At 35.6% G+C, this 21,811-nt stretch overlaps 1 protein-coding gene across 1 annotated transcript in view; it reads right to left on the reverse strand.

Annotated features, from left to right (window-relative positions):
• The window catches only part of begain (brain-enriched guanylate kinase-associated), a 53,123-nt gene that overhangs the window by 15,977 nt on the left and 15,335 nt on the right, over positions 1 to 21,811 (reverse strand). The window contains exons 3-4 of the mRNA XM_032500727.1: positions 15,097 to 15,258; positions 13,779 to 13,845 (exon numbers count right to left, since the gene is read on the reverse strand). Of these exons, the coding sequence (XP_032356618.1) occupies positions 13,779 to 13,845; positions 15,097 to 15,258 (229 nt within the window). The remainder of the gene's footprint in view (positions 1 to 13,778; positions 13,846 to 15,096; positions 15,259 to 21,811) is intronic.

Consider the following 21,811-nt stretch of genomic DNA (forward strand, 5'->3'; position numbering starts at 1 on the left):
TTTTAATGTTTTTGTTGCTTTTGTTTCCTGCTTTACGACCAAAGGAATTCTAAGATAATCGATCAATGTTAATGTGACTGCATCATCTGATTTTTTTAGTAGCAGTTATTGAGTGAGACCTTGATTTCCTGCCAGTTCTAGGACTGCTGTTAGATAGCTGACCCTGCCAAAGGCTCTGAAGAGAAATGATGACTTTCAGCACCATGGACAGCTCCTGAAGTACTACAGTTTCCCCAAAATCTTGTAACAGATTTGTGTAAAAAATAAGAAACTATATTATACACCAATAACCAATATCATGTCGAACAGCCTATTCTACAATTAGAAGTAGTGTTTGTAGTTTCAATACTTGTAGTTTATTGCATTCTGAATCTTTTAAATTCCAGTTATTTTAATTCAGAATGTATGGTATATTTTAGGTAACACAAAAAGACTATCTGACTAACACTTGTATGCAAATATGTCCTTTATGCTTGTACCAGCCCTGTCTCAGAAGAGGCTCAAACATTAATTTGAACTTTTACTTAACAGTCTCACAGGCGCAAAGCTAGTGTCTGTCACTGACTGTAGCTTATTTCAGGAATGCAATTTTGTTTTAGGTTGGCTATTATGTCATCTTTACAAACAGTTTCATCTGCAGCACTGTTTATCTACAAATCAAAACTTAGAGACAGTTATTCAATGTCATCACAACGTGAATCTGTCAGTTCTTTCAGGTGTTAATCTCTTGCTTCGCTCTTTATGAAATAGTTTTCTCCTTTGCTGTTTTTTGGTTGACCTTGTCATTTTGTGCCTCTCAGAACTTTTAATTATGTGTCTGATTTGATTGGAGCTGCCTTTGTCACCGCTTGCCTGTCTTCTACAAAGAGACATATCCCCCCTCCCCCTTGAAATGCCATTGCATGACATGACATCACAAGAAATGGCATCCCAATGAGCCCGGACATAGTGAGTTGAAAAAATCCCATAGTTTCTCCTTCCACAAAGACTGATGTGCTACACCAAGGCTCTCCGCTAGACAGACAATCCCTTTGAAAAGTCAAAAGTTTTTAAAATCATTTTAACATGACTGGAATATGATGATGTACTGTATAAGAGGAATGATCCATGATAGGAAGATATTTTAGGCTTTCAGTGGATTCATAGTATGACAAAGCAAGATGTATTACATTGGAGCATTACAAACAATAGGCTGCAAATACTGTAAGACAGATGTTTTTGTGAATGGCTGTTTCGGAACACACAGCACTGTATTTCATGTCACGGTTGATTTATTACAGTTTTCACGCCCCACTGGTCCACCACCGTGCATGAGTTGACAGAGAAATGTATCTAGCAAATCTCCATTATCGACTGCAAATTGTGTCTGCTTACTTTAAAGGGGCAGTTCACCCACATGGCAAAACTAATCCTAATAGTATCTTGTCGTAATAACATCTTGTGTTATAGATTAGTGATAATGAGTGAAATGATGTCTATAACACATTTAGTATTGACTTTTTAAAAAGAAATGGACAGAAAAGTCAAATGCACAATGAAAATCAGCTGACTACAAAAGTGCCTTTTTATTTGACTGTTTACCTCCACATCAATATTTTTAGCAATACGCTGCTGGTTCACCAATAACTTCTCACAGTCTTCTTCCATTAGTGTATGTGCTGGGCCGACAAGCCCTATAGATCAAACGCCTAATGAGATTACGATCCACTTTAATCAAGATACTGTTCGTCATGAGAACAGACCCTGCTGTTGAGCGGGCTCATCTTTTGTTCTGATTCTGGCTGATAAATCCTAAAGTGAGGGCTGCGAGGTGCAAACCGCACAGGGGACCTCTCAACTTGATGTGATTGGACAGCAGTTAGCTATAATAGTTTTCTAACAGGGGTTGCGGCAGGTAAGACCAATTACTTTGGACATTGGTTGCACTGCCTATCTTTGATCATGTAATTGCTTTGAGTGAGATGAGAGACCTTCTGCTGCTAAACAGGTGTGTTCAAATCGATTATAGTAGATTTCTCATTTCTTAGACCAGAGAGAGAGAGAGCAAGCCGATAGAAAGCAGAAAGATAAAATGTCATCATCACTGTTACATTATCTGATTGTATAAGATTATAGTTTCTCGTTATGTCATTTATAATGATCACTGTATTTGAGGCTTTGAAGCTCGTATTTATCAATATTTTGTCTCTCTTGGTTGAAACTCCAGGCTGGCGCATTTTCAGTTATATTCCTTTTCAAAGGCTAAGGATTCTCAGCATGGGTTCAAACAATCATTGATTTTGTATTTGAGATTGCGGGTGTAGATTACATTACACCATAGTTTCTCAAAGTGCCTCTTGCGGGCCAATGGCCTCAAAAACATTTTGTGCAGCGACTGAACATGACATGAAATATATTTATTATATTATAATCATCTGCAGTCCATTTCATTAATTTCAATAATTGTCAATTCAATACAATGTATTGTTTCAATACAATAACTTTGTATTACCTTTAATAACATAAATTACTTTTTTTATATACTATGACATTTAATTTACATTTTTTTTGTCATGGTATAGCATTCCATGCATTGTCATAGAAAATTCAGTTTGTTTATTTTGGGTTTATGTCTTTGATGGAGAGTACCATGAATACTGCTAATCATAAGAGCAGCCATAAAGTTGGAAGATCCACATGGGGGGAAACAAAGGCACCAAAGGTGTCAAAAAGCAGGTAAGGATGGAGGAATGTCCCCATGCAGCAATTTTCCTCCTTCTTGGCACAGGCTGAGGTCCTCCCAGCCTCATGAATGGTGAAGTAAGATGACCACTTAAGCGCAAGGACTCAGCTGATTGTAATAAGGACAAGTATCCTTATCTTACACACTCTGATCAGAGTGCTGTCCTTCCTCTGAAGAAGAAAAAAAAAAAACTTCACGGAATAAGACAAAGCTTGTTACTGGACGTAAGGAGATGGCAACAATCATCATCACTTACCATCTTTCCCAGATTCAAAAAAGGACTGTAGATTTTCGAATGTTACAGGTTAATCTCATCAAACTTCAAGTATCAGTATTTTAATACAAGTTACTGTTTTCACATACAATACGGATGTAATTGTAAACACACAATGAAACTGATTTTTGAACACACTGATTGCTCTTAGACAGGCTCGGGCCAATGTGAAGCAACCAGTGGAGCTCCTTTGCTAAGAGAAAATGCTGTGGTAGAGGTTGTTTTGTGTCATGTATTTAATCTTCATAAATGAAACTTTGTTCAATTGTAGAATCTCGGTCGGATAAAAAAAATAAAGTTTGCTCTACACCCCTTCCAGCCCTAAATGTCAATTAGTTAATGTTAAATCTTATTGTTTTTATGTTGATTTAAATTAACTTTTCCTCCCCTGACATGCCATTACTCAGAATACTCCAATAAACAATTTTGATTTGAATAGATTGTTTTACAATTGAATCTATCAAAGTTTAAACAATGCATTTACCCCTTGAAATCAATTTGACATGATTTGATTTGTTCTTGTATGACTTGTTTGGGTTTCACGTTTTTGTCACTTGCACCAACAACTTGATGTCTGTCAGAGGTCTGGTAAGTGGTAAGAAGTGGTTAGAAAAAGTGTTAAAGTATAACATGTAGAAAAAAGTGATTAAAAAGTCAAAGTGTAGTATGTTGAAAAAAAGTGATAAAAAAGTGATATTATAGTATGGAAAAAAAAAAGATAAAAAAGTGATGAAATAGTCATGATATAGTATGTGGAAAAAAGTGATGAAAAGTCATAGTGTAGTGTGTCAATGAAAGTACTAAAAGAGTCAGGTTGGGAAAATGTTGAAAAGTCACAGTATATTATGTCAAAAAAGTGATGAAAAAGTCATAGTATAATATGTCAAAAAACTGATAAAAAAGCCATGTGATAGTATCTCGAAAATAAATGATAAAAAAGTGATGAAAACGTCATGGTATAGCATGACGAAAAAAGTCATATTATAGTATGTCAAAAAAGTGATAAAAAAGTAATCTTATAGTATGTCAAAAAAGTGATGAAAAAGTCATACTATAGTATCTGGAAAAAACGATAAAGTCATAGTATAGTATGTAAAAAAAAAATGATAAAAAAGTCATAGTATAGTATGTCAAAAAAATTATAAAAAAGTGATGAAAACGTCATAGTATAGCATGACAAAAAAAGTCATATTATAGTATGTCAAAAAAAGTGATAAAGTCATAGTATATAAAGTAAAAAAAAGTGATGAAATAGTAATAGTATAGTATGTGGAAAAAAGAGATAAAATCATAGTATAGTATGTAAAAAAAATGATAAAAAAGTCATAGTATAGTATGTCGAAAAAAATTGTAAAAAAGTGATAGTATATCATGTCAAAAAAAGGGATGAAAACGTCATTGTTTAGCATGACGAAAAAAATCATATTATAGTATGTCAAAGAAAATTATAAAAAAATCATAGTATAGTATGTCGAAAAATGTCATATCATAGCATGTCAAAAAAGTGATAAAAAAGTCATATTATAGTATGTCAGAAAGAAATGATTAAAAAGTCATAGTGTAGTATATCAAAAAAATCATAGTATAGCATGATAAAAAAGTCATATATAGTATGTCAAAAAGTGATAAAAAAGTTTTTATTATAGTATGTCTAAAAAGATGATAAAAAAGTCATAGTATAGTATGTAGAAAAAAGTCATAGTATAGCATGATAAAAAAGGCATATTATGTATGTAAAAAAGTGATAAAAAAGTTTATATTATAGTATGTTCTAAAAGATGATAAAAAAGTCATAGTATAGCATGACGAAAAAAGTCAAGGTTTAGCATGAGGAAAAAAGTCATAGTATATTATGTCGAAAAAAGCGATAAAGTCATAGTATAGTGACGAAAAAAGTCAAGGTATAGCATGACGAAAGAGTTATAGTATATATGTCAAAAAAGCGATAAAGTCATAGTATAGTATGTCAAAAAAGTCATAGTATAGCAGACGAAACAAGTCAATATAGTATGTCAAGAAAGTGATAAAAAAGCTATATAGTATGTCGAAAAAAGTCATTAAAAGTCAGTATATTATGTCGAAAAATGCGGATAAAGTCATAGCATAGTATGTTAAAAAAGTCATAATATAGTATGTCCAAAAAAATTATGAAAAAGTGACAGTATATCATGTTGAAAAACGTGATGAAAACGTCATAGTATAGCATGACAAAAAAAAGTTGTGTTATAGTATGTCAAAAAAAGTGATAAAAAACGTCAAATAATGATGTCGAAAAAGTGATAGTAATATATGTAAAAAAAGTGATGAAAAAGTCATAGTATGGTATGTCAAAAAAACGATAAGTCATAGTATAGTATGTTGAAAAAACGATTAAGTCATATATAGTATGTAAAAAAAATGATAAAAAAGTGATAGTATTTGTGGAAAAAGTGATGAAACGTCATAGTATAGCATGTCAAAAAAAGTCATATTATAGTATGTCAAAAAAGTGATAGTATATTATGTCGAAAAAAGTGATGAAAAAGTTCATGTATAGTATGTGGAAAAAACGATAAAGTCATAGTATAGTATGTAAAAAAATAATAAAAAAGTGTAGTTATTATGTCGAAAAAAGTGATGAAAACGTCATAGTATAGCATGACAAAAAAAGTCATATATAGTATGTCAAAAAAGCGATAAAGTCATAGTATAGTTGTCAAAAAAATGTATAAAAAATCTTGTATGGTATGTCAAAAAAAGTCATATTATAGCATGTCAAAGAAAAAGTGATAAAAAAGTAATATAATAGTATGTTGGAAAAAAATGATAAAAAAAGTCAGTATAGTATGTCAAAAAATCATTATAGCATGACGAAAAAAAGTCATATTATAGTACGTCAAAAAAGTGATAAAAGTTTATATATGTATGTCTAAAAAGATGATAAAAAAGTTCTGTATAGTATGTCAAAAAAATATAAAAAAGTGTGAAAACGTCATAGTATAGCATGACAAAAAAGTCATATTATAGTATGTCAAAAAAAGTGATAAAGTCATAGTATATAAGTAAAAAAAGTGATGAAATAGTCATAGTAGTAGTGGAAAAAAGAGTAAAATCATAGTATAGTATGTAAAAAAAATGATAAAAAGTCATAGTATAGTATGTCGAAAAAGTCATAGTATAGTAGTCGAAAAAATTGTAAAAAAGTGATAGTATATCATGTCAAAAAAAGGATGAAAACGTCCATTGTATAGCATGACAAAAAATCATATTATAGTATGTCAAAGAAAATTAAAAAAAATCATAGTATAGTATTTGAAAAATGTCATATCATAGCATGTCAAAAAATGATAAAAAGTCATAGTATAGTAGGTCGAAAAAAGTCATAGTATGGCATGACGAAAAAGTCATATTTATGTATCTCGAAAAAGTGATAAAAAAGTTTATATTATAGAATGTCGTAAAAAATGATAAAAATTCATAGTATAGTAGAAAAAAAAGTCATAGTATTGTATAAGTATGTTGACAAAAGCATAAAGTTATATTATTGTATGTCAAAAAAGTGATAAAAAAGTCATATTATAGTATGTCAGAAAGAAATGATTAAAATCATAGTGTAGTATGTCAAAAAAAATCATAGTATAGCATGACAAAAAAAGTCATATTATAGTATGTCAAAAAAGTGATAAAAAAGTTTTTATTATAGTATGTCTAAAAAGATAATAAAAAAGTCATAGTATAGTATGTAGAAAAAAGTCATAGTATAGCATTATAAAAAAAGGCATATTATAGTATGTCAAAAAAGTGATAAAAAAGTTTATATTATAGTATGTCTAAAAAGATGATAAAAAAGTCATAGTATAGCATGACGAAAAAAGTCAAGGTATAGCATGAGGAAAAAAGTCATAGTATATTATGTCGAAAAAAGCGATAAAGTCATAGTATAGTTTGACGAAAAAAGTCAAGGTATAGCATGACGAAAGAAGTTATAGTATATTATGTCGAAAAAAGCGATAAAGTCATAGTATAGTATGTCAAAAAGTCATAGTATAGCATGACGAAACAAGTCATATTATAGTATGTCAAGAAAGTGATAAAAAAGTCATATAGTATGTCGAAAAAAGTCATTAAAAAGTCATAGTATATTATGTCGAAAAATGCGATAAAGTCATAGCATAGTATGTTAAAAAAGTCATAATATAGTATGTCCAAAAAAAATTATGAAAAAGTGACAGTATATCATGTTGAAAAACGTGATGAAAACGTCATAGTATAGCATGACAAAAAAAAGTTGTGTTATAGTATATCAAAAAAGTGATAAAAAACGTCAAATAGTATGTCGAAAAAGTGATAGTAATATTATGTAAAAAAAGTGATGAAAAAGTCATAGTATGGTATGTCGAAAAAAACGATAAAGTCATAGTATAGTATGTAAAAAAAAATGATAAAAAAGTGATAGTATATTATGTGGAAAAAAGTGATGAAAACGTCATAGTATAGCATGTCAAAAAAAGTCATATTATAGTATGTCAAAAAAGTGATAGTATATTATGTCGAAAAAAGTGATGAAAAAGTCATAGTATAGTATGTGGAAAAAAGTAATAAAGTCATAGTATAGTTTGTGGAAAAAACGATAAAGTCATAGTATAGTATGTAAAAAAATAATAAAAAAGTGATAGTATATTATGTCGAAAAAAGTGATGAAAACGTCATAGTATAGCATGACAAAAAAAGTCATATTATAGTATGTCAAAAAAGCGATAAAGTCATAGTATAGTATGTCAAAAAAATGTATAAAAAAATCTTGTATGGTATGTCAAAAAAAGTCATATTATAGCATGTCAAAGAAAAAGTGATAAAAAAGTAATATAATAGTATGTTGGAAAAAAATGATAAAAAAAGTCATAGTATAGTATGTCAAAAAAAGTCATTATAGCATGACGAAAAAAGTCATATTATAGTACGTCAAAAAAGTGATAAAAAGTTTATATTATAGTATGTCTAAAAAGATGATAAAAAAGTCTTAGTATAGTATGTTGAAAAAAGTCATAGTATAGTATGACGTTTAAAGTCATAGTTTAGTATGTTGAAAAAAGTGATCAACAAGTCATGGTATAGCACATCGAAAAAATTCATAGTGTAGCATTTGAAAAAAGTCATAGTATAGCATTCAAAAAAGCAACAAACATATCAAAGTATAGCATGTTATAGTAGCATGTTGAAAATATTGTGTGTGTGTGTGTGTGTGTGTGTTTGTGTGTGTGTGTGTGTGTGGAGGGGGAGGTTATTGCATAGTATATGATGGTATTTATCTACATACTATACAATAACTGAAAAAAACTAACCTTTAGACTGGCAGTCTCTTTCAAATTTTGTCCTCTTTCAAATTTTGTCCTCATCATGGGGCGGCTGTGGCTCAGTGGTAGAGCGGTTGCCTGCCAATCGGAAGGTTGGAAGGTTCGATCCCCGCCCCTGCAGTCATTGTCGAAGTGTCCTTGGGCAAGACTCTGAACCCCGAGTTGCCCCCGGTGCTGTGTGAATGGAGTGTGAATGTGTGTGAGTGTTTATCTGATGAGCAGGTGGCACCTTGTACGGCAGCCCCGGCCACAGTGTATGAATGTGTATGAATGGTGAATGTATCCCGTAGATGTAAAAGCGCTTTGAGCAGTTGTTAAGACTGGAAAAGCGCTATATAAATACAGCACATTTACATTTACATCTTTCTAAATTCTTCATTCCCATAAAGGTGATCTTTAAACCAGCTGTACCCTATGAGATTTGAACACTGAATCTTCTGTCCTCCAAAGCTATCTGACCTTACAAACAAGTTGCTGTTTTCATCATATTTGTCTCTTCCACCTTAGTATACTGGACCTCTAAACATGGTCTTATCCCTCAAAGCTATCTGACCTCATACAAAAGTTATGTTTTTGGCATATTTGTCTCTTTTGCTTAGCGTAAAGGACATCAAAACTTCCTGAAACAATGCTTTAACCACATGTGAACATTGAACACTCAACCTTCTGCCTTCTAACTGTATTCTTATCACCCTAAGCTATCTGTCCTGTAGTGCTCCTGCAAAAAAGTAGTAGTAACAAAGAAATGTCATAGTACTGCACATCAGCAAAGTGAAAAAGTCACAGGCACATCAAAAAAAGTCACAGTATAGTATGTCAAAAAGTCATGGTATGATATGTCGAAAAAAGTGATTAACTAGTCGTAGTTGTAATATGTCAAAAAAAGTGATTAACTAGTGATAGTCGTCGTTTGTCGAAAAAAAGTAATCAAATGGTATTGCAAAAAAAGTAATGTTATAGCATGCTGAAAAAGTCATTTTATAGCATTTGGAAAAAGTAATGAAAACATCATAGTATAGTGTGTTGAAATAAGTCGTGGTACAGCATGTCAAAAAATTCATGGTGTAGTATGTCAAACAAGTGACAAAAACATCGTAGTATAGCATGTCAAAAAAGTTATAGCAGAGCATGTCGAAAAAACTAATAGTACAGCATGTTGATAAAAGTAATAAAAAAATCATTGTATTGTATGTCGAAAAAAGTCATACTATTGTATGTCAAAAAAAGTTATAGTATAGCATGACGTTTAAAGTAATAGTTTAGCATGTCAAAAAAAGTGATTAAAAAGTCATAGTATAGCATGTCGAAAGAGTCATAGTATGTCAATAAAAGTCATTATATGTCAGAAAAGTGATAAAAAAAGTCATAGTATAGTATGTAAAAAAAAACATAGTACAGCACATCGAAAAAAATTCATAATGTAGCATATTGAAAAAAGTTATAGTTTAGCATTCAAAAAAGTAATAAAAACATCAAAGTACAGCGTGTCAAAAGAAGTCATAGTAAAGCACATAAAAAAAATCATAGTATGTTGATAAAATTGATGAAAAAGTCAAAGTATAGTATGTGGAAAAAAAGTGATTCAAAAGTTATGGTATGTTATGTCAAAAATGTTACAGTATATTATGTTGAAAAAAGTGATATTATAGTATGTCGAAAAAAGGGATAAAAAATCATCATATAGCATGTCATAAAAAGTCACAGTATAGTATGTTGAAAAAAGTGATGAAAAAGTAATGGTATTTTGAAGAAAGTCACAGTATACTATGTCAAAAAAGTGACAAAAAAGTCATAGTATACTATGTCTGAAGCAATAAAAGTGTGTGTGTGGGGGGGGGGAGTTATTGTATAGTATGTAGAAACGTGCATTCATCTACATACTGTACAATAACTAAAAAAATTACTGAAAGAAACCTAACCTTTAGACTGGCAGTCTCATTCAAATTATGTCCTCATCTTTTGAAATTCTTTATTCCCAAAATAGTAGGTCTGTCAACCAGCTGTACCCTATGAGATTTGAACACTAAACCTTCTGACTTCCACTGTTGCTCTTATCACACGAAACCATCTGACCTGACAACTAAGTTGCTGTTGTCGTCATATTTGTCTCCGCTCTCTTCCACTTAGTATATTGGACATGTAATCTTAGTGAAACATAAGATTCAAAGACTCAACCTTCTGTCACTCTAAGGTATCTGACCTCACACAAAAGCTATGTTTTTGGCATATTTGACTCTTTTGCTTAGTGTATTGGACTTCCTGAAACAAGGATTTAAACACATACAAGTTTTAATCACTGATCCTTCTGTCTTCAAATTATAGTCTTATCACCCTAAGCTATCTGTCCTGTCACAAAAGGGCTCTTGTAAAAAAAGTAGTAGTAACAAAGAAAGGTCATAGTACTGCACATCAACAAAGTTATAGCATATGTATAATAAATTTTCTCTTCATGTACGTATTTGAATTTGTTATTCCCGTGAAGTAGGTCTTGAAACTAATTGCACCCTACAACACTCGTCCCTCTGTCTTGTAATCATTCGTTTATCACCCTAAGCTATGGGACCTGACACCATCATGTATTCTTCACAGTACAAAAAAAAGAGCCAAAGAAACATCTGCTGGCTGTCTTCGTTCAACAATTGTTGTAGTCTAAAAGGGAAATACAAAAGTAAATTTGTAAGTTCTGATTTCCTTGTAACTACAGGACTCAAATAAATTATTCCAGGTCAAACTTTGGGTGCAAGCTGATAAGCTCTGTGTGTTTGTGTGTGTATGTTTGCAAGTATGTGGCTGAGTTCACATATCTCCATCACCTTCATACATCATTTATGAAAGTCTTATCGAGAAGTCTGTGGTACTTACAGAGACCATCAAAATCCTGCACTTCTTACCGATAGCAATACAAACCACCACAGCAGTCAGGGAATGTGGAAATGTAGTCACACAGTGGTGAAGCCTGTACAAACAAGTTGTGGCCTAAAGACTGGAGAATTTTAAAAGATGCTTGTTTGAATCTGTGAGTTAAAGTGGTAAAAGAAGTACTTAGTTATACCCTATATTGGGTAAATGTCCGATATTGAAAAGTATACAACAGTAAAAGTCCAGAGGCCAAACAGCAAACACACATGACATAAAGTATTAGAAGTAACAGCACTCAATATGCAGAATGGGCCCTGCAAAACGGTGTTTTAATTTTACGTAGATTTAATAGTTAGATTTATTTACTGAAGCATGAATGTGTAAGCAATATTTATATGTAGTTTGGCTGGTTCAAATGTATTTTTATTTTTAGTAATAAACAGTTACAATAAAGGTTGTAAAATGACATGGTTTGGATGATTATTTCCTTACTAGAATTATTGAACAGTAAGTATGATTCAACACATAAAATGAATCACAGTTAAATACAATAAACCTTGATGACACCAAATGAAGGCCACTAAGAAAAAGGTACTTTAAAAGGTTTTTTAAACAGTACTAGTCTGAATGGCAGCAAATGCTTTTGGTTAGTAAAACAAATATTACCCTTTAACTCTGTATCCTAACATTGACTTACCTCAACAATAGACTTTGGTTGTACTGGAAGGTTGGTGGTTCAAAAGTTTGTAAATGCACAAAAATGTGGTTTGGAAAGAACATACACTACTGTTCAAAAGTTTGGGGTCACATTGAAATGTCCTTATTTTTGGAAGGAAAAGCACTGTACTTTTCAATGAAGAACTTTAAACTAGTCTTAACTTTGAAGAATACACTCTATACATTGTAATGTGGTAAATGACTATTCTAGCTGCAAATGTCTGGTTTTGTTGCAATATCTACTAGGTGTATAGAGGCCATTTCCAGCAACTATCACTCCAGTGTTTTAATGGTACAATGTGTTTGTCATTGGCTCAGAAGTTAATTGATGTTAGAAAACCCTTGTGCAATCATGTTCAACATCTGAAAACAGTTTAGGTTTGTACAGAAGCTACAAAACTGACCTTCCTTTGAGCGATTGAGTTTCTGGAGCATCACATTTGTGGGGTCATTAAACGCTCAAAATGCCAGAAAAAGAGAACTTTCATCTGAAACTCGACAGTCTATTCTTGTCCTGAGAAATGAAGGCTATTCCATGCGAGACATTGCTAAGAAATTGAAGATTTCTACAACGGTTGTACTACTCCCTTCAGACGACAGCACAAACAGGCTCTAACCAGAGTAGAAAAAAAAGTGGGAGGCCGCGTTGCACAACTGAGCACAGAAGATAAGTACATTAGAGTCTCTAGTTTGAGAAACAGATGCCTCACAAGTCCAAACTGGCATCTCATTAAATAGTACCCGCAAAACACCAGTGTCAACATTACAGTGAGAGGGCTGCTGCGGGATTCTGGGCTTCAGGGCGAGGGGCAAAGAAAAGCCATATCTGAGACTGGCCAATAAAAAAAAGATAAGATGGGCAAAAGAACACAGACATTGGACAGAGGAAGACTGGAAAAAAGTGGTGGGACGGATGAATCCAAGTTTGAGGTGTTTGGATCACAAAGAAGAACGTTGTGAGATGCAGAACAAATGAAAAGATGCTGGGAGAAGCCTGACGCCATCTGTTAAGCATGGTGGAGGTAATATGATGGTCTGGGGTTGCTTTGGTGCTGGTAAGGTGGGAGATTTGTACAGGGTAAAAGGGATTCTGAATAAGGAAGGCTATCACTCCATTTTTGCAACGCCATCATACCCAGTGGACAGCGTTGATTGGAGCCAATTTCATCCTACAACAGGACAATGACCCTAAACACACCTCCAAATTGGTGCAAGAACTATTTAAGCAGAGCAGGCAGCTGGTATTCTATCGGTAATGGAATGGCCAGCGCAGTCACAGATCTGAACCCCATTGAGCTGTTGTGGGAGCAGCTTGAACGTATGGTACGCAAGAAGTGCCATCCAACCAATCCAACTTGTGGGGAGTGCTTCTGGAAGCGTGGGGTGCAATTTCTCCAGTTACCTCAACAAATTACAGCTAGAATGCCAAGGTCTGCAATGCTGTGATTGCTGCAAATGGAGGTTCTTTGACGAAAGCAAAGTTTGATGTAAAAAAAATCTTAATTAAAATACAAATCTTATTTCTAACCTTGTCAATGTCTTGACTCTATTTTTATTCATTTCACAACGTATGGTGGTGAATAAGTGTGACTTTGCAGGGAAAACACAAAATTATTTGGGTGACCCCAAACTTTTGAACGGTAGTGTATGTCAGGTAAAGGTTGCTGAATAAAAAATAAAACATTTGGTAATATCTAGACTTTGGTATTTGATAAGTCAAGATGTTTGATGTTCTTGACATGTTTTCATGCACTTGATTTTTACAAAACAAATGTGATTTTGGTTGAGTTGTGCTACAGATTTTCAACAGAAACTGGTATGATAGTCTAGCAATGTGAGGTTAAAAGTGGAAGCACCTCAGCAGGAGTCTTACCGTCCTGTGCATCTTGTCCTCCAAATCCTGGTTAATCCTCTGAAGAGCTGCATAGCTACTCTGAATTCTAAAAGAACAGAAAAATCATCATGGCCTGTTAAATACTACAAACAAGACAGTATTTTACTGTTCATACAGCTCAATAAGCACCAGTAATCTCCACATAATTTTGGACAGAGACATAAATAAATTACTACATCAGGGCACTGAGGGAGAATCTCAGAGGGGATTTGCAGGATAATTTAAGTATTTACTCAGATTTGGCGATCACTCAAGATAAAAATCTATTAAACCAAATCACAGTAAAAAGGGATGATGACGTTTTTAAGCGTCACATCAGGAGATACTAAGAGAAATGCATAATTATACTTATAATATACAAGAATTGTATTACAGGAAATCAATAAACATACAAACTAAGCAGACCCGTAGCACTGCATTTGAAGACGTGTTTATTTCTCTTCTCTTTTTTATTCTCTTAGTGAGCTTAATGGAACAGGACATCATTGACTCTATTTGTTAACTTGTTCCTGGTGTTTTATCACTTCTCAGTTCAGTATCACATTTACACATTATCTCTCAGGCCTAAGAGGGTTGATAAACCAGCATTTATCGCTCCATTAACCAGACAAGTGGGGGCAGTGGAGACAAAAAGCAAAGACAAATCAGAAAACAAAGACCAGAAAGAGATTTAAGGGAGCATAAATGAAAATGAAAGAGAGAGTGGTTCACTGATTGATGGAGAATAAACAAAACCATTATGAAACCGAGGGCTGTTACTCATTTAAGAGGAAAGCTAGACCTCAGTCTGTGAGGCAGCACTCTCAGGTCATTAAGTCAAAAACGATGCCACCTTATTGGCTGACAAGACTATCAATAATGGACGATTCTGCAAAACGCTGAATTACACTAGGGGACTTTTTTCAAATTCTACCTTTTTACAATTCAATACCACAATACGCTTAAGGTTAGACAGATGGTGATTATGGCAAATTAAGAATGGTAAAGGTATGGTTAGGGTCAGCTCATGTTTGAGGTTAATGAAAAGCATTCATTTCAGGTCTGAAACAAGGCATAAACTCTGGTCTTCTTCTCCAGGGCATACACTACTTCCTGCGCTGAATCTCAGCATTTTATGTGTAAAATTGCACAATATGGACTTAATTACTTGGGATACTGGGCTGCAAATCTGAAAACACCTAATTTCCTCATCTACACAGCACAATTTTGCTGGGTTTCTCCCTGGTGGGGAAAGGACAGTTTGTGCATACATGAAAAGGCAAGCTGCCCACAGAGTCATGCACACATGCACACACACCTGCGTAGTTTCTCTGTAAATTTCTCCAGTTCCTCCTGGGCCCGGCGCAGCTCTGTCTCGAGGTACTGCCGAGTGGAATCAAACTCTGTCTCCACCATCTCTAATTTGTGGGTGGTGTACGACAGGCGCTTACGGAGGTCATCTTTGTGGTCGTGGAAGGAGCTGATCGAGCAGCAACAAGAGTTCAGAGAACAGGAAGTCACAACACTGATGCACTTTCATTGATGTCAAAATTTGTCAGGTTCATCAAGCAAAGCAGAGAGAGGGAGAGAGAACAGAGACAGAGAAAAGGCAACAGAGTAAAAAGTGTATGTGTTTGTGTGAGAAAGAAGGAAGGGGATGAAGCGTAACTGGAGTGTAATTCAGCTTGGAGTGAGCGAGGTCCCAAGCTGGGGGAAGGCGGTGAGGCCGATGGGGAGGAGGAGATGGATGGAGGAAGAATACTAATCATTTCCCATTCACAGGGAGGGACTAGAGCTGGGAAAAAAGGTCCCATCGGTGTAATGGTGAATTCCATTATACAACCCGTCTATTGAATCTCTGAAAGAACAGGAAAAAATATTTTTTGCCCATAGACACAGACTATAGGTGATTCATAAAAGGAGAAAATATGGAATAGATCATGGCTTTGTGTGCACAAGTAAGCTTTAAAAGAGGGTGAAAGGGACACAAAGAGCATGAGAGAGTGTGAGTGAGAGGCCACAATACCACCCTTTCAACGCCACCACCATCAACAACAACGTCTCAGATAGTCTGCTATATTTGATCATCTGATTCAGGTTTGAGTGTGGAGGATGAAAACACACCACCAACCACCAACTGGAACTGACGGAGGGAGTGGATGGGGATAATGAAAAGCTAGAGATGGGGAGCAGGGACTTTGTGCGCTCCGGGGGATTTAGCATTTTTCCAGACAGATGGATACTTGGCTCACAGAGAGGTTTGATGGCTCAGAACTGCCAACTAGAAGGCGCAATAAGTGCACCTCCAAGTCCATCTTGGCCCAGAGCCTCAATTAGTAAGCTGGCAGTAAAGCAGGAGAGAATGGTATCCATAGAAAGACTTATAGACTGTGTTGTGTCAATACAAGGGATGGATTACCTTTAATGTCTGGGTACTAGGTTGTCCACTAATTAAGCCTTCATCAAGCAGTAAGAAGTCAGTATATAGGTAGAAAAGCCAAAATAAGCCCAGTAACGTGGACCATGGCATTATAATAGTTAATAAACATCTGGCCAGATGCAAAAACAGCACAGATATGCACCAAATTTGTAAAGGAATAGTTAAAGAGTTTGAAAAAGAGTGTAGTATAGGTAGTGATTGATACCCCTGTCATCACTACTGTTTTTAAAAGACATGATTTGACATCTGTCTACAAATATCACTCTTACAAAGAAAGCAAATAATGTAAGCATATAAATGTAAATATAAATGTGGGGCAGGGTAGCCTAAATCTGGGTGGGGAAAGTGAAAAGGAAGAGCTTGTCTCCCTCATTAGATACCACCATTGAGGTGGCCCTTGACCAAGGCCCTGAACCGCAACTGCTCTAGTGAAGCTGCAGATCAGACTGTGGTTGTCCTGGGCAGCTTTCATGTGTGAATGTGTGTAAGAGTGCAAAGGGGATTAGGGCATTACTGCAAAAGAGAGGCTTCCTCTGGCCAATTTCCTTGAATAAATAAAGGTAAAAAATAAATAAATTGTTTGACAGATGAGTCATAGCAGAGTTTTTGTATCTCACATGCTGAGGCTCACAGGTTCGGGCCCCCTCCGCTTGCCTGGCGCGACAACAAAACTAAATCTTTACAACTTTTCCACAAGTGATGTTGTAAAATCAAATGGCAAAGAGCCAGAGAGCTATTCTAATATGAAAACTGCTCTTGGCTCTAATCACTATGTAATGCAAGTTTAATTAAGTATGAGCACACAGCCATTTTGTTTAAAGTATTACGTTTGGTGTGGCTCCAGATGTATAAGACTGTTGGTTAAGTTCACTGCAGCATTAACCTGGATGTAGATATCAGCTGAAACACGACAAGAGATGTGAAGATAAACAATGGGAATGAATAGATACCACATCATGTTTTTAATGGATATGTCATGGTCATGACCTCCCAATGAGAATCCATTTTCATTAGTCAAAATGAATGAAATGGATCACACAGTTATGAGACGGATGTTTAGAGTTTAAAACACTCCCTCCACAGACTGACTCGTCTTACCTTCTTTTCTGATTTTTGCAACCATTTCTCTGTGTTTTGAGGGCAGTTTTGCCAATATATATCTTTTTCATATTTTTCTCTCTGCCTCAGCTCTCATGTGTGTATAGTTGTTGCTTCTGCTGCTGCCGCCGCTGCTGCTGGTCGGCTGAATGTTGAAGCCAAGTTTGAACTCTAACCACAAACCAACAGTCAAAGCTCTAAGTCTTGCCTGGGGAGGCAGATAGGAGTTGGCTATCTGTGATGACCCTGGCAAGAGAGCAGAGAAAAACAGCTTTGAAGTCCCACAGATTAGCAGCACATTTAGTTCAGTTGACTCCGGAGAAAATCAGAGATTGTGGGTGCATTCAGAAATTGAGCCAGTTTAGTATGACGAAGCACAGCTGGGGGATCAATTAGATAAGTTCAGTAAACAAACTTAAATAGCATGCAATACTTTTAAATTACTGCACCTCCAATTGAACTTTACTCTTCCTATAGTAAGATCAATGCACATTAATCTTTTTTTAGTACAATCCAATCCAAAATATAAGCGCATTTCCAAAATATGACCAAACACTAAAGAAAACTACAAAACAGAATGGAGAAAGATTAATGTTTCTCTCTGGTTGGGAATAATTGAATGCCGCCAGGACAAATTGCAGGACCCTTTGGAATAGTGAGTTATTGACCAGCTGACCACAGAGGTTATTTCTCAATAAATCAGTGTTATGATAAATGCATGTGTGTTTCCATTTCCATCCTTCATCATTGCTCTACAGTGGTGCTAGGGCTTGAACTCAGGTCTCCTGCACCTTAAATACTTAATTACCTGCCACTAGCAAGCATAAAATACCAGAATAAAACTCAGTTGTACATCTTTCTTTATGCAGCTGCAGTTATGTACTGCAGAAGAAGGGAAAGCTTGACTGGCATAGCAACAGTAGCTATGGAGTACGGGGCTTATAGCAAACGATAAGTTAACCACCACAAATAATATGGCTAGGGTGGAAACATTTAAAAAGTCCATATATTTGCCCTTTAAAACCCACCATTCTTGTCCCTCAGAGCCAAGTAAGCATAAGTGCATAAATACATACCAGCAGCATAACATTATCAGTCCCCACAGAGTGGCAGGGGAGGAGCAACAAATTGAATGAATGTATTTGTTGCCTGCCGCCATTTTCTGGCTCCACTACTTATTATTTTTAATCTCCCTTTAACACTCAGGAAACAACAATAGGTTTTGGAAACACTGTTAATATGGTAGCAGTAGCCATTTTTTTAAAATCCGCAAGTCACAGAGGGAGAGAGAGAGAGAAAGACGACAGAAATAGGTGCTGAATTGGTAAGTAAGTGGGGTTCAGAACACATCCTCACATGCACATACACAAACACACACCTTCCTGCAGTGCATAAAAAGTACTGTACCCCCCTCCCCCATCCCAAGGGGATACGCAGCAGATCGTGGTACCTCAGGTGTTGTTTGGGGAACACTATCCACAAGAAGGAACAAACCTAAGTCCTCTGTGAACCTCGTGATAGGCTTACTGATGTTTCTACACTGCCAGAGAAACTCAAAACAGCAGAAGATATGCAAATCAAGCACACTTTCCTCTCTAAAGTATCAAGAAGAGTGTACATTGTCAATAGAAACACGAGTAAACCCGGTTTGCCTGAAACATTTTGCCCATGTGTAACAACTTGTCATAATGATCAGTCACACACATGCACACTACAGGGAGTAAAACAAATAGTTGCTGTAATGCTGCAGACTATAACCTACTTGCAGTTTTCGAAAGTACAGTTTACACACAGTTTCAACCTCCCACTCTGCCTGTATACTTTCTCTCTTTCATGACTCCAGTAGCAAGTAACAGCAGTTATATTTAGAAAAAAACAAAAACCTTAATGTGAAACCTACTAAAGGTTACAACTAGACGGCATCCATCTCAGACCTACAATTGGGAGCCCTTATTGTGCCCGCAGGTTGAATTACTAGTAATGAGCTGCAGGAGGTGAGCGAGGCAGAGCCACTGCCTGCCAGATACACTTTTCACAGTGACCAAATGAGGACATTAAAGTTTAATGGCCGCTGTGCCATCCATACTATAGTCTGCTATTAAGGGAGCAACTCACAGAGACACACTCACCATATCTACTGTAAATAAACCTTCATATTCCAACTTAGAGGATAACACTGTAGGTGTTCTTTTGTTGTTTTGGTCATCATCTCTAATGGTTATGATGACAATGTACTAACCAATGTAATTGCTGAGCTTTGGGAGCATGGTGACACTGCTGCAAAGAAGTCCGATGGGGCAAGACATGATTGCAATGAACAGTATACAACCACTAAAACTGTTTCAACAAATCCTCCAAACAAACAAAGGTAATTTGTCGTTGCTTTTCATATTGACCAATTTGAATGTTTCTGATCTGGTAGCGCTGGAGAAAACACGTTTGTCAGAGGCTTTTAACCATAAAAAATATTCCTATGACAGTTTTCTAACCTGCTAACATTACGGTTTAGTTAGGTTTAGGCAAACAAACTACTTTGTTAAAGGACTAGTTTGGCATTTTGGGAATTACTTACTTACCTATTTGCTAGTGAGATAATTGATATCACTAATACACTGTACATAAAGATGGTCTCCTATTCCTCCCACTGTACAAACATATTGTATACATACTATATATAAAACAGAACATTAGCACACACATAATATTAGTAACATTTGCTCATTGCAAAGGAAACCTACAGCAGGTACGGTAGGTCAAAATTGAACTAGGACATCTGTCTAGAAAGCGGTGATTGGTAATAATTTTACCATTTTCGCATTTTCCTGGGCGATTGTGTGATTTTTTGACAGGCCATGCCTCTGGCCCCATTTGCCTTATATTTAGCGATGCCACTGCCTTCCTAGAACTTAGCAATTCACTTTATGTAAAGTAATGTAGTGGGAATCATGGCCCAAACTATAAAGATAGGACCCCAGTTACAATAAACCAGATTTGTTCTTCCAAATGCATCTCAACTCATGCGTAACTCAAAAGGAAGACTTAAATGGCGTTTTTTTCTACTACGTGGTACCTCCTCCCCTGGTACCTACTAACAGGTACTTTTTTTGTAGCACCTCAATCGAGGTTCTAAGCGAGCTGAGGCAATAGCAAAAGGTGACGTGAAAACCTGCAGACTATTGATTGGTCTGACAGAATTGTCACTAATCACTGCGTCGTCATTGCTAATGACATACGGGGGTGTCCTGAACAAACCCGCCGTGTTTAAGTATTTCAACCAGCTTTTTTTTTTTTTTTGCTGCCTCCAGCTTCTTTTGAAACTAATTTTGTCTTCTAACTGTGGCAACAGCCACATGCAGAAAATCAAAAACACAACACCTTCAACGTTCGCTGTGTGTGTGCTGCGTTAGGTCACGGCAGTTGCAAGCTATGACAACCAGCCACGCTCGCTTCACGCGTGAGGCGATACTAATTTGCAATGGAAAAAGGAGGACGGGGCACCGTGGCTGAGTCGAGAAGGAACCATGTAATGGCAAAATGCCAAAACAGGCTTAAAGCCAGAAGAGACCAAACAAGAGCACAAGTGGTGTTAATTAGCAACATTATTTAATGTTTTTTCCCTTGGTATGATCTAGCACATTGGTTGAGGCTTTACTTGAGAACCGTGTTTTGTGTATTTCTTCTGATGCAAGACACCAGAAATACAACAGCCTCTTGTGCATGCTCTACCACCAGCGGCCAGAAAAACAGATCCTTGGATTAAGTCACCAGAGCAATGATGATGACTATAGTCAACACAGTTTGCTGCCTGAAGACAAGAACTGCAACTGAGGAGCACACTGTTTATCTCTTCTTCAGATTCTATCTGCATATCAAAAGAGATTGAACCTTCAGAGGTTGGGAGGAAGAACTTGTTTGACTTGAAACTAATACAATTTATAAAGCACTCTAGCTTTTTACAACAAACATCTGGAGTGTCAGTTTTCATTTAAGGTTGTATCAGATCATCTATAAATTTCATTGATAACATTTGCATTGCTTAACTGCGTTTTTTATAAGAGTATACAGTAAAGTACATCACAACTTGGTGTACAGTAACAGACAGAAGTATCAGACCTGACCATGTTTGTTACAGGTAATCCCAAACACAGTTTAGGGCCACACAGCAAATATGTTTGAATTCACTGTTGGGCTTTGTGACAATAATGTTGTTTTCCAACACAAAAGGTTCCTGAGGATAAATTAAAGGATAAAGAATTGTTTCCGCTGATGTGCTGTGACTCATTTAATCTCCCTCCAGTTCCTTCATGTATCCTTGACCCTTTAAACAGTCATAGCAAAAAAGTTTAGAAGTTTGAGAAGAAACAGCAAGCGTTTAATTAATTTTGACAACTTGTAGGCATATTTCCTACTATTCCTGATCAGATCAAATCACATCGGGGAGCCACAGCAGGTGTCACTGCAGGGGGGCTTTTCCACATCTCGCTGTGGTGTGCGT

This window comes from Etheostoma spectabile, chromosome 20 (genome assembly GCF_008692095.1).
Source record: "Etheostoma spectabile isolate EspeVRDwgs_2016 chromosome 20, UIUC_Espe_1.0, whole genome shotgun sequence".
Taxonomy (NCBI): domain Eukaryota; kingdom Metazoa; phylum Chordata; class Actinopteri; order Perciformes; family Percidae; genus Etheostoma; species Etheostoma spectabile.